This window comes from Entelurus aequoreus, linkage group LG01 (assembly GCF_033978785.1).
Source record: "Entelurus aequoreus isolate RoL-2023_Sb linkage group LG01, RoL_Eaeq_v1.1, whole genome shotgun sequence".
NCBI lineage: Eukaryota > Metazoa > Chordata > Actinopteri > Syngnathiformes > Syngnathidae > Entelurus > Entelurus aequoreus.
In genome coordinates this window covers 95,459,815-95,478,491 of record NC_084731.1, presented here as the reverse complement: position 1 = coordinate 95,478,491, position 18,677 = coordinate 95,459,815, and the positions used below count along the sequence as shown (strand labels likewise).

Here is an 18,677-nt window from a genome sequence, read left to right as displayed (position 1 = left end):
AGCGCTTTGAGTCACTTGAGAAAAAGCGCTATATAAATATAATTCACTTCACTTCACTTCTCTGAAGCTTTTTAAAAAATGTATGAAAAATGGAAAAAGATGAGGGGAAACATTTTTTTGTTTTGTTTTAATATGGTTTCTGTAGGAGGACAAACATGACACAAACCTCCCTAATTGTTATAAATCACACTGTTTGTATTAAACATGCTTCACTGATTCGAGTATTTGGCGAGCGCCGTTTTGTCCTACTAATTTTGGCGGTCCTTGAACTCACCTCTAGTTTGTTTCCATGTATAACTTTCTCCGACTTCCTAGGACGTGTTTTATGCCACTTCTTTTTCTGTCTCATTTTGTCCACCACACTTTTAACGTTGTGCGTGAATGCACAAAGGTGAGTTTTGTTGATGTTATTGACTTGTGTGGAGTGCTAATCAGACATATTTGGTCACTGCATGACTGCAAGCTAATCGATGCTAACATGCTATTTAGGCTAGCGATGTGTACATATTGCATCATTATGCCTCATTTGTAGCTATATTTGAGCTCATTTAGTTTCCTTTAAGTCCTCTTAATTCAATTTATATCTCATGACACACTATCTGTATGTAATATGGCTTCTACTTTGTTGCGGCTCCAGACAGATTTGTTTTTGTATTTTTGGTCCAATATGGCTCTTTCAACATTTTGGGTTGCCGACCCCTGGACTATGCGCTTCAGCATCCGCTGACCCCTCTTCTTGTCAGTTTACGTGGCCTACCACTTTGTGGCTGAGTTGCTGTTGTTCCCAAACTCTTCCATTTTCTTATAATAAAGCCGACAGTTGACTTTGGAAAATTTAGGAGCGAGGACATTTCTAGACTGGATTTGTTGCACAAGTGGCGTCCTCTGACAGTTCCACGCCGGAAATCACTGAGCTCCATGCCTACGTGCTTGATTTTATACACCTGTGGCCGGGCCAAGTGATTAGGACACCTGGTTCTGATCATTTGGATGGGTGGCCAAATACTTTTGGCAATATAGTGCACTTGCGCCCATATGGTGGAACCCATCCAGGGCGACCCACTTACCTGCTGGGGAGGCTGACAGGTATACACAACTCTTACCTTCTCTGTGAAGAGTGACCTGAGCAGAGGGTAAATGGTGAGGGTCCCTCAGGGGCCTTTGGGGGCAGAAGGTTCATTCAAGTCCCATGATGGTGAGAGATTAATGAAGCTGCGCTGGTACTGGAATTCCTAAAGGGAGCAAAGACAGATACACACTTCGTTTCAGTTTAGGACAGCACAATTTAAGACACCTGCACCAGATCTGCAGAAGCTGTCCTTTGTTTGAGTCATTACATGCAATTGCAGGTATCCATGACGTAGCAAACACTACATGATGATAAACTACTGGCACATTTGAGAGTCGGTAATACCCTTTGTGCGTATGTGTGTGTGATACAGCCAAGCTGCAGAATGTCGCATTGAAACATGCACTTACTCAGGCACTGCAGTGCTGCCTCCCTGTGGAAGAAAGCACTTTGCACAACTCTGGAACAAGAAGCATGGACATAAAAAGGTAAAAAATGTCAATCAGTCCACAGTATTATTCCCTTTTTTTTTGTTTTATTTGTTCATATTTTCTTGTAATCAGACCATATTTTTGGTACAGTATATTAGATGGATTTTTCCACCTAAAGGCCTACTGAAATGATTTTTTTTTTTATTTAAACGGGGATAGCAGATCCATTCTATGTGTCATACTTGATCATTTCGCGATATTGCCATATTTTTGCTGAAAGGATTTAGTAGAGAACATCGACGATAAAGTTCGCAACTTTTGGTCGCTGGTAAAAAAAAAAGCCTTGCCTGTACCGGAAGTAGCGTGACGTCACAGGTTGAAAGGCTCCTCACATTTCCCCATTGTTTACACCAGCAGCGAGAGCGATTCGAACTGAGAAAGCCACGATTACCCCATTAATTTGAGCGAGGATGAAAGATTCGTGGATGAGGAACGTGAGAGTGAAGGACTAGAGTGCAGTGCAGGACGCATCTTTTTTCGCTCAGACCGTAACTTAGGTACAAGCTGGCTCATTGGATTCCACACTTTCTCCTTTTTCTATTGTGGATCACGGATTTGTATTTTAAACCACCTCGGATACTATATCCTCTTGAAAATGAGAGTCCAGAACGCGAAATGGACTTTTATCTCCGCGACAATACATCGGCGAAGCTCTTTAGCCGCGGAGCTAACGTGATAGCATGGGGCTCAAATGCAGATAGAAACAAAATAAATAAACCCCTGACTGGAAGGATAGACAGAAAATCAACAATACTATTAAACCATGGACATGTAACTACACGGTTAATGCTTTCCAGCCTGGCGAAGCTTAACAATGCTGTTGCTAACGACGCCATTGAAGCTAACTTAGCTACGGGACCTCGACAGAGCTGTGCTAAAAACATTAGCTCTCCACCTACGCCAGTCAGCCCTCATTTGCTCATCAACACCCGTGCTCACCTGCGTTCCAGAGATCGACGGAGCGACGAAGGACTTCACCCGATCATCGATGCGGTCGGCGGCTAGCGTCGGATAGCGCGTCTGCTATCCAAGTCAAAGTCCTCCTGGTTGTGTTGCTGCAGCCAGCCGCTAATACACCGATCCCACCTACAGCTTTCTTCTTTGCAGTCTTCATTGTTCATTAAACAAATTGCAAAAGATTCACCAACAAAGATGTCCAGAATACTGTGGAATTTTGCGATGAAAACAGAGCTTTTTGTATTGGATTTAATGGTGTCCGAATACTTCCGTTTCAACCATTGACGTCACGCGCATACATCATCATACATAGACGTTTTCAACCGGAAGTTTCCCGGGAAATTTAAAATTGCACTTTATAAGTTAACCCGGCCGTATTGGCATGTGTTGCAATGTTATAATATATAAACTATCAGACTGCGTGGTCGCTAGTAGTGGCTTTCAGCAGGCCTTTAAATGTAAGTAATGACTAATAATGGTTGATAAACAAAGACCTAAACTTCATGTTCACGTGGTGCGCCATCTACTGTGCTTCCGGGTTATCTTTTATTTTTTTAAACCTTTATTTACCGTGGAATGTTTTCTTGAGATTAACAATCTCATTTTCAAAGGAGTGCTGCACATTCATACAACAGTACAAGTGCCAGTGGAAGCAATGCGGGTGAAGTGTCTTGCCCAAGACAACACCCGTGATTAGAATGACGGAAGCTGGAATCAAACTTGCGGCCCTCAGGTTTTTGGCATGACCGCTCTACCATCCAAGCCACACCCATCCCAATTATTATATTGGGAAGACTTGGCATGTGTGTTGAATGCAGGATTTAATGATGGAGACGATGATGTCGGGGAGGGGAGGGGAGGGCTCTTACCAGATGTCCTTATTGTGTTTGCACTTCCTCCGAAAATCCAACTGCTGCTGTCCTTTTAATTCTTCAATGTCCCGGGGGCGGCGAAAAGCCCCCACTCTCTGGAGCGCTTGTGCTGGAAAAGTAGAATAATCCTCTAAAGGATTCTGTGACCAAATGCATGCTACTTCACATTCATATAAGGAAATTGTCAACGGTATACTTTACCTCAGCTGTAACGTAAAATGTGGAAAAAGTGAAGCGCTGTGAATACTTTCCGGACGCACCGTAGTGTGTTAAATATAGATTATAACACTTTGAAAGGTTTTGATGGTTTATTTCAGCCGTGTTAAAACATTACAAAAACGATACACATGCAAGAAAAAAAACATCTTATAAATGTAATATCCAAACAGTATAGACTTTGTAATAATACACAAAAACTGTATGAAGAATGTTGCGTCTGACCAGTCTACCTTTTAGGGAATTAAAGTCACTGGTCAATCACAAGTTCTTTCAGATGACGTATATGCACAGTAAGAAGGACCATCAAGACAGAATAGGAATATTATCATGTTTTTTAAAAAAATGTATTTATATTATCATTTGATGTAGCCGGGCCGGAGGGGATAGAAAGAGAAAAAAGGAAGACAGAGGGAGGAATTGTGGGGACAAGAGGGGGATTAGACAGAGAGACAAAAACAACAACAGCAAACACAACAATAACAACAACAACAACAGAGCAACATCAGCAAATACGACATGTACAAATATGATGGTAAAAGTGATAGCAAAGAAGCAATTAGCGAAATAAATAATAATACAGAAATGACAATGAGCATTATCACACTAAAAATGGAGCAATACAAATACCAAAAGAAATATCGCTATTGATAATGAACAATACCAATAATGTATCTTTATTATCAACAATACAGTTGTTCAAATGCAACAATACATATACGTAATGATAACTAGAGATACACAAGAATGCAGAAAAATGGAGGGGAAGAAAGAGAAGCAACCTAGATTAACCTTGTAGATTGTTATAGTAACAATAGGTTAAGCTTTGTCAGTGTGCCATATGTTATACCCAGTTTACCCTAGGGCAACAACATTAATATATGTTTGATGAAACGTGATTATGTGCATGAGTGTATGTTTGCATATGTACTTGTATATGTACATAATGTGTATATGTATGTTTGTACAGTGAATGGATATGTACATAATGTGTATATGTATGTTTGTACAGTGAATGTATATGTACAGTATGTGTATATGTATGTTTGTACAGTGAATGTATATGTACAGTATGTTTATATGTATGTTTGTACAGTGAATGTATATGCACAGTATGTGTATATGTATGTCTGTACATTGAATGTGCGTGTGGATGTACAAACTTTGAGTATGTAGGTATGCACTGTATTTGTGTATATACGTGGGAGCGTAGGTATCTATGTATGTATGAATAACAGTATGTTTGTGAGTATATGTGTATTTGTATGTACAATACATTTGACTCCCAGTGTGTGTGGGAGCCAGAGTACGGCTCCGGCCACCCAGAGAGCCCAACCCACAAACAGCAGGTGTGGGTTATTATCATGTTTTACTGAAGCTTCAGGAGACCAGCCCACATCAATAAAGTCATACCGTCATCTTGGGATGGTCTAACATTCAAACAAGAAGAGACAACTTCTTGAATACGTAAACAGCTCCCACCCTCTCCAGAAAGGAACACAGGCTCATTGTTCTACTACAGATACGATATAAGGGAGTACTCCAACCCCTACATTGCAAGCCTTCAAGGTAACACACACAGTTTACTTGAGGATACATTCCTAAAAAATAGAAAGAGTACAAATGGAAAAACACTAGCTGCTTTAAAGGCCTACTGAAAGCCACTACTAGCGACCACGCAGTCTGATAGTTTATATATCAATGATGAAATCTGAACATTGCAACACATGCCAATACGGCCGGGTTAACTTATAAAGTGACATTTTAAATTTCCCGGCAAACTTCCGGCTGAAAACGTTTCGATATGATGACGTTTGCGCGTGACGCATCTTTGATCGGGTGAAGTCCTTCGTCGCTCCGTCGATTGCTGGAACGCAGGTGAGCACGGGTGTTGATGAGCAGATGAGGGCTGGCTGGCGTAGGTGGATAGCTAATGTTTTTAGCATAGCTCTGTCGAGGTCCCGTAGCTAAGTTAGCTTCAATGGCGTCGTTAGCAACAGCATTGTTAAGCTTCGCCAGGCTGGAAAGCATTAACCGTGTAGTTACATGTCCATGGTTTAATAGTATTGTTGATCTTCTGTCTATCCTTCCAGTCGGGGGTTTATTTATTTTGTTTCTATCTGCATTTAAGCACGATGCTATCACGTTAGCTCATGCTAAGAGCTTCGCCGATGTATTGTCGTGGAGATGAAGTGAAGTGAAGTGAATTATATTTATATAGCGCTTTTCTCCAGTGACTCAAAGTGCTTTACATAGTGAAAACCCAATATCTAAGTTACATTTAAACCAGTGTGGGTGGCACTGGGAGCAGGTGGGTAAAGTGTCTTGCCCAAGGACACAACGGCAGTGACTAGGATGGCGGAAGCGGGGATCGAACCTGCAACCCTCAGGTTGATGGCACGGCCACTCTACCAACCGAGCTATACCGCCAGATAAAAGTCACTGGGAATGTCCATTTCGCGTTCTCGACTCTCATTTTCAAGAGGATATAGTATCCGAGGTGGTTTAAAATACAAATCCGTGATCCACAATAGAAAAAGGAGAACGTGTGGAATCCAATGAGCCAGCTTGTACCTAAGTTACGGTCAGAGCGAAAAAAGATACGTCCTGCACTGCACTCTAGTCCTTCACTCTCACGTTCCTCATCCACAAATCTTTCATCCTCGCTCAAATTAATGGGGTAATCGTCGCTTTCTCGGTCCGAATCTCTCTCGCTGCTGGTGTAAACAATGGGGAAATGTGAGGCGCCCTTCAACCTGCGACGTCACGCTACTTCCGGTACAGGCAAGGCTTTTTTTTTTATCAGCGACCAAAAGTTGCGAACTTTATCGTCGATGTTCTCTACTAAATCCTTTCAGAAAAAATATGGCAACATCGCGAAATGATCAAGTATGACACATAGAATGGATCTGCTATCCCCGTTTAAATAAATAAAATTTCATTTAAACATATATGCATTGTCAACCACAAGTAAACAAAAGTCACTCCTCACACGACTGAGAAATATAGCCAGGGAGCAGACGTGGAGATGTCGGGCTGGGCTTTGCTTCCTCTTGTCTTCCGCGCTCAGTCTGCAAAGCGTCTTCTCCCGAGTCGCGCGCCTGCACTGTGGACTCGAGCATCTGAACTGGCGGTCTTCTTCTGGGAGAGGAGCGACAGCAGCACGCGCCGGAGATCAGCTGCTTCATCTGGCGGTTGCGGATGGTCAGAAAGATGGCATTGATGCAAAGAGGAGTGGTCAGCAGCAACGGAGTCAACAGGGTACTCGTGGTCTGGCTGCAGGACGCACCTCCCTTTCTCGTCATGGTGAGGACGATGAAGACGATACTGGGCGCCAGCTGTAGAAGGAACATTACAAAGTACAGACCCACGGTACGGTTGGCCTGATGGTTGTTGCGTCTCAGGGTCAGGGTGACGCCGAGTGCCGTCAGGTACATGCAGGTGTAGCAGAAACAGATGGTCAGCACGCACGATGTGATGACGACAGCTGGGGGTCCGAACACAAGCAGATTGTCTTCCCAGGAGAATATCACGTGCTCCTTAATTGTAGCAGCGTCGCACAAAAGCCCGCTGATTGACTGCCGAGTGTGTTCACGCAGGAGGCCGCGCAGCGTAAAGCCGCCGTGTGCGCTGATGGCAGCGTTGATCAGCCACAGAAGCGCCACGCTGAAGTACACGCTGCGAGTGCTGATGATCCTGAGGTAGTGGATGGCGTGGCAGATGAAGACGTAGCGCTCGACCGCCATGAGGGCCAGGGTGCTTTGGGATGTCAAGAAGAAGCACCTCAAGGCACAGAACTGGGCGACGCACCAGCAATCCAACGCCGGCGTCCGCCGGCGCACCAAAGACGCCGACGTGATGACGGCAATCATCAGAGTCAGCCCGAAGTTAGAAGCGGACACATTTTTCAGAAAGATGTACTGGGGTTGCCATAGAAGATGTCTGTATCTCACAGACAGAAGAAGGAGAAGTCCATTTGCCGCCAGAGAAAAAAGCACCAAGGTAACAAACCCAAGAAGAAACAGGACGACAGTTGTGTCCGTAGAAGCTAAATCCCAGGTACACATGCTTCCGGTACGTGAAGTGGAAAATCGATGCTGGTCATTCTTGCAAGGATCTATATAGCTCCTTGAGTAAGGATGTGGAAATCATAATCATAGGGTTATTATTTGTGAATGAGCTATCCAAGTGTGTTTCCCATAGAGACCAAAAATGTCAAATTGACAGCCTGTTACCTAGCAACACACCAATATGTCCGCATGATTTAAAGGAACTTTGTTTTACCTTTGCAGCTTTTCAGACATACAAACCCCGTTTCCATATGAGTTGGGAAATTGTGTTAGATGTAAATATAAACGGAATACAAAGATTTGCAAATCCTTTTCAAGCCATATTCAGTTGAATGCACTACAAAGACAACATATTTGATGTTCAAACTCATAAACTTTATTTTTTTTGCAAATAATAATTAACTTAGAATTACATGGCTGCAACACGTGCCAAAGTAGTTGGGAAAGGGCATGTTCACCACTGTGTTACATGGCCTTTCCTTTTAACAACACTCAGTAAACGTTTGGGAACTGAGGAGACACATTTTTGAAGCTTCTCAGGTGGAATTCTTTCCCATTCTTGCTTGATGTACAGCTTAAGTTGTTCAACAGTCCGGGGGTCTCCCTTCTGCTATTTTAGGCTTCACACATTTTCAATGGGAGACAGGTCTGGACTACAGGCAGGCCAGTCTAGTACCTGCACTCTTTTACTATGAAGCCACGTTGATGTAACACGTGGCTTGGCATTGTCTTGCTGAAATAAGCAGGGGCGTCCATGGTAACGTTGCTCGGATGGCAACATATGTTGCTCCAAAACCTGTATGTACCTTTCAGCATTAATGGCGCCTTCACAGATGTGTTAGTTACCCATGTCTTGGGCACTAATACACCCCCATACCATCACACATGCTGGCTTTTACACTTTGCGCCTATAACAATCCGGATGGTTCTTTTCCTCTTTGGTCCGGAGGACACGACGTCCGCAGTTTCCAAAAACAATTTGAAATGTGGACTCGTCAGACCACAGAACACTTTTCCACTTTGTATCAGTCCATCTTAGATGAGCTCAGGCCCAGCGAAGCCGACGGCGTTTCTGGGTGTTGTTGATAAATAGTTTTCGCCTTGCTTAGGAGAGTTTTAACTTGCACTTAAAGATGTAGCGACCAACTGTAGTTACTGACAGTGGGTTTCTGAAGTGTTCCTGAGCCCATGTGGTGATATCCTTTACACACTGATGTCGCTTGTCGATGCAGTACAGCCTGAGGGATGGAAGGTCACGGGCTTAGCTGCTTACGTGCAGTGATTTCTCCAGATTCTCTGAACCCTTTGATGATATTACGGAGCGTAGATGGTGAAATCCATAAATTCCTTGCAATCACTGGTTGAGAAAGGCTTTTCTTAAACTGTTCAACAATTTGCACACACATTTGTTGACAAAGTGGTGACCCTCGCCCCATCCTTGTTTGTGAATGACTGAGCATTTCATGGAATCTACTTTTATACCCAATCATGGCACCCACCTGTTCCCAATTGGCCTGCACACCTGTGGGGTGTTCCAAATAAGTGTTTGATGAGTTTTCCTCAACTTTATCAGTATTTATTGCCACCTTTCCCAACTTCTTTGGCACGTGTTGCTGGCATCAAATTATAAAGATAATGATTATTTGAAAAAAAAAAAAAGTTTATCAGTTTGAACATCAAATATGTTGTCTTTGTAGCATATTCAACTGAATATGGGTTGAAAATGATTTGCAAATCATTGTATTCCGTTTATATTTACATCTAACACCATTTCCTAACTCATATGGAAACGGGGTTTGTATATATGTTTAAAATGTGGTAGTACTAAATGATGTGCGAGGGACACATCATGAAGTTGGTGTGTTTTTCCCCCCCAACACCACTCCTAAATCTTGTGAACAGTCAGGTAGGAGAACTTTCTGAGATTCCCAAGAGATCTTGTGAGATCATCATGTCAGTAGGCACTTATCCACCACGGGAACTTTTTTCAGGAACTTCCCCACTTCTACCCAAAACTACCCGGGTAGATTTCATTCTTAAGGAACCTTTCGGAGTTCCTCCTAGCTGGGTGGGACTTTTTCAAGCGACCGAGAACCTTTTCGGGGGCGGGCTGTGCTGTCGAACTCTGATTGGTTGAACACAGTTGGGGGCGTTTTTAAAACTTCTCTTTCAAACACACGACCGCCATTGGAAGATACGCGGCGACTTGTTTATTTCTTATGAGTTTCTATTACAACAAACTTGACAACGGAGAGAAAGAAGAATGAAAGGAGCTTTAAAAATGCAGCAACTTTTGTTTGTTTGCCTGCTGAGAGTGCTTTTGCTATTCAAACCATCCATCCATTTTCTACCGCTTGTCCCTTTTGGGGTCACGGGGGGTGCTGGAGCCTATCTCAGCTGCATTCCATTGTTTTGATATTGGTTACTCCATGTCAGCATGTTAACGTTGGCATTGCTAGCTTTAATTGTATTTTTTTTTGGTGCAAATTTTGCAGGTAAACATATTGGAGTCATATGTTTATACTTGACACATGCTAACTGTTAGCATTTTTACGTTAGCGTTTTAGCAACTTTTTTTTAGTTAATTATGCGGGTATACAGTTCAGAGCTATACATTTTGGTACTTGACACATGTTAGCTGTTAGCTGTTTTTTTAAAGCAAATTTTGCAAGTAGGCCTGTACACTTTGGGGTCATATATTTTGCTGTTAGTATGCTAACTTTTTTGTTTTAGCAAATTTAGCAGGTATAAACTTAAGAGTCAGCTACTTTGGTACTTTACGCGTGTTAGCTAATAGCATGCACGCCTGTTTTTAATTTAAATTTTGCAGGTAGGCCTGTACACTTTGGGGTCATATATTGTGCTGTTAGTATGCTAACTTTTTTTGTTTTAGCAAATTTAGCAGGTATGCACTTAAGAGTCAGATATTTTGGTACTTTACGCGTGTTAGCTAATAGCATGCACGCCTGTTTTTAATTTAAATTTTGCAGGTAGGCCTGTACACTTTGGGGTCATATATTTTGCGGTTAGTATGCTAACTTTTTTGTTTTAGCAAATTTAGCAGGTATACACTTAAGAGTCAGATATTTTGGTACTTGACGCGTGTTATCTATTAGCATGCTAACTTTAGCATGCAAGCCTGTTTTTAATTCAAATTTTGCAGTTCGTCCTATACACTTTAGAGTTATATATTTTGGTACTTAACACATGCTAATTGTTAGTATGCCAACTTTTTAGTTTTAGCTAATTTAGCAGGTATACACTTTGGAGTCTGATATTTTGGTACTTGATGCGGGTTAGCTATTAGCATGTTATGGGCATTTTTGTGCTGAAGATTGCTGATCAGTGGAACTATTTGGGAGTGTTGTTACTCAGCCATATAGTCTTTAAACTATATGCAATTTAGTGTTGTTTATTATTTTTTACAACATTCATTTCGATACGCGAAGCTCCGAGAAGTGGACTCTTATAAATGTATTTACGGAGGAGTATAAAGCTGGACTCGAAGAGGAGACCTCAGCTGTGTACTACTCTGACTTTGTTGGGTAAATGCGGGGAAAAAAAGAGGCTAAATGACATCAAATATAAACTATTTACTTCATTACATGTTGTAGAAGTGGTCAGTGATGCTCCATTTGTGTACTTACTAGCCTCAACCCGAGTAAACAGAATGCTAATGCTAACAAGCCAACGCTAAAGCTGATGTGTTTGTGTTGTCTGCGTGAGACAAAAAAACCCTGACATTTATTATTTATATTTAATTTACAGCTGAAATGGACAAAAAGGAATTGCTTGACCCTCATTAAATCACCATTTACCGAGAGGACGACTTTCTGACTGTTGGACATTGCGGACAAAAGCCTGACTTTTTTATTACTAATTGGTACACTTTATTGTATAAATCACATCGTTTTGTATATGATTGCTTTGTATTTCCATTACCTTTTTTGTAAAATAACTGTGACCTAATATTGCCTGTTTGTTTACATGATATCAGTGTAGAAATATACTACACCACTCCTCCATATGTCATCACCCTGATTTGTAGGAACGACCATGAAAACCCGGTGGAAACACAAACCACACACTTCTACAGGAACCTATAGTTCCAGGAATTAAAGGTTCCAGGAACCACTTTTGGTAGTCAATAGGCCCTTTTCAACTGCAGGAACTTTTACAGGAACACTAATTGGTTGAACACAGTTGGGGCGTTCCTAAAACGTTGCATTCAAAGTTTAAGCTACCATTACGGTATTCGATAATAACTCATTTCCGATTTATTGTGTATTTCCATTACTTGATAAAGGAGAGAAAGAAGAAAAAAAGGAACTTTCAACTCGCAGGAACTTTTGTGGGGCATCTGTGTGCTGAAGAACACTGATTAGTGAAACTATCTTCTAGTGTTTTTACTCAGTCATAGTATTTAAACCTGTTTGCAGTATAATGCCGTTTATTCATTTTTACAAAGTTCATTTCGATAGGCGAAGATACGAGACGCGGATGGACTACTTTAAACGTATTTACAGAGGGCCAGAGTATTCTGGCGGACTTCGAAGTGGCCATTGGAGCGGATCACCGGGACTCAGACCACATTGAGAATCAATGTGAAATAAAGGAGGCAGTAAACAAGTGGAGTATTCACTATTTACTCTTTTATATGCCGTAATGGTAGTCAGTGACACAACTTTTGTGTAGTTACTAGTCTCAACCCAATGGGACTAAATGCTAATACTAACAGGCTAATGGTAAATATGATGTATTCATGTTGTCGCCGTGAGAAAAACACTGACATTAATTGTTATCTACAGCTGACATGGACCACAAGGACTTGCCTGACCCTCATAAAGTCATCATTTGACAGGATGACTTTCTGATAGATGCGCTAAATCGACAGCAGTGCAGCGGAGAGACCTGAAGCAACTACCGAAGAAGAAACAGATCGAATCGTGTTGTTTCCCGCTACTTGGTGCATAACGTTAACCGCCGTAACAAGTGGATTTCTGTCATACGGAGCACGATACGGAGGGATCACTGGAATCCTACAGAACACTCCAGACTGTGCTGTGAACATTTTGTCTCAGGTAAGTGAACACAGCTAGTAGTGTTAGCTTCGTTTCCAACTTTTTCGGACTAATTATAATAGCTCGATTGATTGAAGAATTTATTCGAAGATGCATAGGATCAGGTAGTTTCATGACGGTACAGACTGACTGGTACAAAGTCAACTAAAAGGAGTTAACCCAAGAAAGCATTACAAGTATGTTGTGTTTATTTTAAAAAACAGTTTCCTCCGTGTCAGAGTAACGTTTATGTTTTTTAGCGTTGCAGATATGGCAGGCAAAATCAGCCACTACTTTAAAAAGCGATCTCGCGAGGAGGAAAGTCAAGAGTCCAGGTGAAACAGAACAGGGAAATTAACATAACAGGCAGTTAAATTGTAATAATTCACGGTGGTGACAACATGTGGAAATTGTTGGCCACACAGCGCTTGAAGGCTGCTTCAAAATCATCTATGAGTGTCTCAAGCAAAAGTGGCCCCACCACACAAGCTATGAGCCCATCATTCTCTTATGTCAAACTCAAGGCCCGGTGGGCAGATCTGGCCCGCGACATCATTTTTATCTGGCCCGCAAACGCCTGGAAATGATATGTTAATAGAGTGCTTAAAGGCCTACTGAAAGCCACTACTACCGACCACGCAGTCTGATAGTTTATATATCAATGATGAAATCTTAACATTGCAACACATGCCAATACGGCCGGGTTAACTTATAAAGTGACATTTTAAAATTCCTGGGAAATATCCGGCTGAAACATCGCGGTATGATGACGTATGCGCGTGACGAAGTCCGAGTAACGGAAGTTATGGTACCCCGTAGAATCCTATACAAAAAGCTCTGTTTTCATTTCATAATTCCACAGTATTCTGGACATCTTTTGCAATTTTTTTAATGAACAATGAAGGCTGCAAAGAAGACAGTTGTAGGTGGGATCGGTGTATTAGCAGCGGACTACAGCAACACAACCAGGAGGACTTTGTTGGAGCGCTAGCCGCGCTAGCCGCCGACTTCACCTTGACTTCCTACGTCTCCGGGCCGCCAAACACATCGGGTGAAGTCCTTCGTCCTTCTGCCGATCGCTGGAACGCAGGTGAGCACGGGTGTTGATGAGCAAATGAGGGCTGGCTGGCGTAGGTGGAGAGCTAATGTTTTTAGCATAGCTCTGTGCAGTCTGGTTGCTAAGTTAGCTTCAATGGCGTCGTTAGCACAGCATTGTTAACCTTCGCCAGCCTGGAAAGCATTAACCGTGTATTTACATGTCCACGGTTTAATAGTATTGTTGATTTTCTATCTATACTTCCCGTCAGGGGTTTATTTATTTTGTTTCTATATGCAGTTAAAGCACGATGCTATCACGTTAGCTCGTAGCTAAAGCATTTCGCCGATGTATTGTCGTGGAGATAAAAGGCACTGAATGTCCATTTCGCGTTCTCGACTCTCATTTTCAAGAGGATATAGTATCCGAGGTGGTTTAAAATACAAATCTGTGATCTACAATAGAAAAAGGAGAGAGTGTGGAATCCAATGAGCCAGCTTGTACCTAAGTTACGGTCAGAGCGAAAAAAGATACGTCCATCACTGCCTCTCTAGTCTTTCACTCTAACGTTCCTCATCTACGAATCTTTCATCCTCGCTCAAATTAACGTGGTAATCATCACTTTCTCGGTCCGAATCTCTCTCGCTCCATTGTAAACAACGGGGAACTGTGAGGAATACTAGCTCCTGTGACGTCACGCTACTTCCGCTACAGGCAAGGCTTTTTTTTATCAGCGAGAAAAAGTTGCGAACTTTATCGTCAATTTTCTCTACTAAATCCTTTCAGCAAAAATATGGCAATATCGCGAAATGATCAAGTATGACACATAGAATGGATCTGCTATTCCCGTTTAAATTAAAAAAAATCATTTCAGTAGGCCTTTAATATTTTCTCAGTAAATGTAATGGATTTTTTTCATTTTGACAGAAAAAATATATGTACTGCTTGAAATTGCATGCCTTTTAAACTTTAATGGTATCCATTATTGCAACAAATATCACAGTATATTATCATACTTTCCAAACATTGTCTAAATAAAAATAAATACTTAAATAGCTGCTTGACTTAGGAATTTACAGCAAACTACCCATCAAATTAATAAAAACGACAATACATTTTACGGTGTTCTTTACAGCATATTACTGTAAATTGAAAAAAACTATCATTTTTTTGGCGTTAAAATTCTGGCGCATGGTCAGGATTGTACCACATCTGCCTCATTTTGAGCCAGGAAAAACCCTGATATCTTATTGCTTTGTATTGTATTTACTTACACTTTAGTAAAAATAAATATGACCTATTATTGTCTGTTTATTTACAAGTTATCAATGTAAAAATATACTGTACCACTCCTCTATACGTCAGCCTGATCTGTATAAACTACCCAGAACTGTGAAATGCGATGGAAACACAAACCACACACTTCTAGAGAAACCTATAGTTTGAGGAACTAAAGGTTCCAGGACCTTAATGTTCCTGAACTTTGATGGAAAAAGGCCTCATGTATGGCAACTTACCAGATACCCAGCAGGAAACCGCGACAGTTTCTCTGTTTTTTCTTGAAAATGTCAACGCAAAAGTGTTTTTTAGGATGAATAGTGTATCTAAAAGGGGAAGATGTTTTGTTTTTTGGGAGCTAATGACCTACGCCACTGCTAATCTCTTCTAGCCTCATCTGTGACAGATGTTTTTGGAACAAATCACAGTTTGACGCCTGGTTCTCCAATGTTCATTCATTTGATACATTTTACAGCCATAATTGCCTACACGGTAAGCAAGGCAGCGTTCACTTGTGTTCCCAAGTAAGGAACACCATCACTGTTGCATCGGACAGTTTGTAAAGACTAAAACAAAAGCCAGCAAATCATCAACTTGTGTGGCTTCATGCTGGTTGCCTTCACCACTTGACCATTATTTTAAAACAACTCCTACTTTAAACGTCCATGATGGTGCTTCACTACCTTATGGGATCCAACACGGCTGCTGTACAATTAGGACAGCACCGCCTTTGAGTTCTTAGTCCCAACTAGGTTGTCTGCACTGAGAGACCTCTTCAAAGTGGATTTGTTCAGGTACTTGTACCCGTCCTCACAAAGCCTGGAGATCGCCTGAAGACAATATTGAAAGTCAATGTCACAACCTGAGCCGCCAGGAAAGAGACATGAGGGTCAAGTTCAGCCTCTGATCCACTCACCTCTAGTTTTTGGGCCCTCTTATTGCTTAGTGGCTCCAAAGGGAAGCCAAGGTTGTTGTCATCGGCGAGCGAACGCAGGTCAAAGTAATACTTGGCATAGACACTGGCCGGGACGTTGATGTTGAACTGGAGCAACTCGAGGAACTGTCGCTCCATATCGTTCCTGAAAGACCAAAAAAGCTACCATCAGAGGTCGTGTCAGACCTCAACAGATGAGTACAAGCAACACGTACATGTCATCCACAGCGATGTCTTTGAGGATCTGGCAGTAGTCCACATTCCACACTGCCTGGTCGTCCCACACCTTAGAAGCCAGCAGGATTGCACCTAGAACGATCCGTTTCCAGTTGCAAGGGCAAATGTCAATCTCGGCGTAAGTTAGCAGCCGCTCCAAGTACACCTGCAAGAGAAGATGAATGTCTGAATGTGCTTTAAAGGCCTACTGAAACCCAGTACTACCGACCACGCAGTCTGATAGTTTATATATCAATGATGAAATCTTAACATTGCAACACATGCCAATACGGCCGGGTTAACTTATAAAGTGCAATTTTAAATTTCCAGCGAAACTTCCGGTTGAAAACGTCTATGTATGATGACGTATGCGCGTGACGTCAATGGTTGAAACTGAAGTATTCGGACACATTGTATCCAATACAAACAGCTCTGTTTTCATCGCAAAATTCCACAGTATTCTGGACATCTGTGTTGGTGAATCTTTTGCAATTTGTTTAATGAACAATGGAGACTGCAAAGAAGAAAGCTGTAAGTGGGATCGGTGTATTAGCGGCTGGCTGCAGCAACACAACCAGGAGGACTTTGACTTGGATAGCAGACGCGCTATCCGACGCTAGCCGCCGACCGCATCGATGATCGGGTGAAGTCCTTTGTCGCGCCGTCGATCGCTGGAACGCAGGTGAGCACGGGTGTTGATGAGCAGATGAGGGCTGGCGTAGGTGGAGCGCTAATGTTTTTATCATAGCTCTGACGAGGTCCTGTAGCTAAGTTAGCTTCAATGGCGTCGTTAGCAACAGCATTGCTAGGCTTCGACAGGCGGCACAGCATTAACCGTGTGGTTACAGGTCCAGTGTTTGGTTCGGTGTCTCCTGATAGTAGTATTGTTGATTTTCTGCCTATCCTTCCAGTCAGGGGCTTATTTCTTTTGTTTCTATCTGCATTTAAGCACGATGCTATCACGTTAGCTCCGTAGCTAAAGTGCTTCGCCGATGTATTGTCATGGAGATAAAAGTCACTGTGAATGTCCATTTCGCGTTCTCGACTCTCATTTTCAAGAGGATATAGTATCCGAGGTGGTTTAAAATACAAATCCCTGATCCACAATAGAAAAAGGAGAAAGTGTGGAATCCAATGAGCCCTTTTACCTGAGTTACGGTCAGAGCGAAAAAAGATACGTCCTGCACTGCACTCTAGTCCTTCACTCTCACGTCCTCATCCACAAATCTTTCATCCTCGCTCGAATTAATGGGGTAATCGTCGCTTTCTCGGTCCGAATCGCTCTCGCTGCTGGTGTAAACAATGGGGAAATGTGAGGAGCCTTTCAACCTGCGACGTCACGCTACTTCCGGTACAGGCAAGGCTTTTTTTATCAGCGACCAAAAGTTGCGAACTTTATCGTCGATGTTCTCCACTAAATCCTTTCAGCAAAAATATGGCAATATCGCGAAATGATGAAGTATGACACATAGAATGGATCTGCTATCCCCGTTTAAATTAAAAAAAATTCATTTCAGTAGGCCTTTTAAGCCACTTCTACACGGTAAAACTTTGGCTGTCTCATACAAAAATGCACAGTGGTCGTACATCTCACAGTGAAACAAGAGCCAAGATGAAAGATAAAAGAATCGGGCTATTTTCACACTGCAAATCAAATCTGATTGTTTTTGTCCATATGTGACTGGTATTTGATTTTCTTCATGTTAGTGTGAACAGTACAATTCAGGGTTTGTTTTCCAAATCCGACCCAAGCCTCTTTTGTGTGTGGTCATAAATCTGACTCCTCAACCACCGACGTCCTGCAAGTTCCACTACAAACGCCATGACAATAACCTAAGGTCAGTGTACACTGATATTTGCTTCTTTGGAGCCACCACTCAGTATATTATGTTCAATTGCATAGTGTAAGCATTCAGGAATGTAAAGATTTATCCATTTCAGATTGTGTGGCACAGGGGTCCCCAAACTACAACCCCCGGGCCAGATTCGGTCCACCAGCGTCCACAATCCGGTAGGCCTAGGCCGATAAATATACAAACTTACAAATTATCGATAAATGATATTATTGCCAATATGTTTTTAAGCTAAATTAACCACTGAAGTAATGATAGTACATAATATTGCATGTATGTCCTTACAAATGCAATAAACGTATATTAACAGAGTAATTGGAATGTAAGCTTTTAAATCTCTAAGCAAAGTAAAGCAAACAACAATAAAATATACTTTGTTAGCAATATGTCAGACTTGAATAACAATCACAACCAAAAGCAGTAAAGAATGTTAAGGAGGTGGTGGGAGGCCCTCAAACATACACAACCAAAACAATAAAGAAAATGGTTCAATTAAGTAATGACAAACAACTTCAATATTGAACATGTAGGCAGAGGGAAGGGAAGTACATTACTTAACTTACAATCAAAATAGGACATTTTTAAACAAAAGTGCAGAGTGACAATATAAACACTACAGTATACA

The 18,677-nt window shown here is 41.8% G+C and overlaps 2 protein-coding genes across 9 annotated transcripts in view; one reads left to right on the top strand and one right to left on the bottom strand.

Moving 5' to 3' along the window:
- Positions 1-275: 275 nt before the first annotated feature.
- The window catches only part of mettl21a (methyltransferase 21A, HSPA lysine), a 37,646-nt gene continuing 19,244 nt past the window's right edge, over positions 276-18,677 (top strand). For 2 of the 8 annotated variants that reach the window (XM_062062701.1, XM_062062636.1), the window contains exons 1-2: positions 284-391; positions 1,443-1,557. The gene's annotated coding sequence lies outside the window, so the exon portion shown is untranslated. Of the gene's footprint in view, positions 392-1,442; positions 1,558-12,483; positions 12,757-17,761; positions 18,038-18,140; positions 18,211-18,677 lie in introns of those variants that run through there. The other 6 variants (XM_062062652.1, XM_062062660.1, XM_062062645.1 and 3 more) reach the window with 6 other exon arrangements.
- LOC133659809 (cyclin-Y-like protein 1) overlaps positions 14,650-18,677 on the bottom strand; it is a 19,604-nt gene continuing 15,576 nt past the window's right edge. The window contains exons 8-10 of the mRNA XM_062062578.1: positions 16,199-16,365; positions 15,966-16,128; positions 14,650-15,879 (exon numbers count right to left, since the gene is read on the bottom strand). Of these exons, the coding sequence (XP_061918562.1) occupies positions 15,763-15,879; positions 15,966-16,128; positions 16,199-16,365 (447 nt within the window). The 3' untranslated portion in view covers positions 14,650-15,762. The remainder of the gene's footprint in view (positions 15,880-15,965; positions 16,129-16,198; positions 16,366-18,677) is intronic.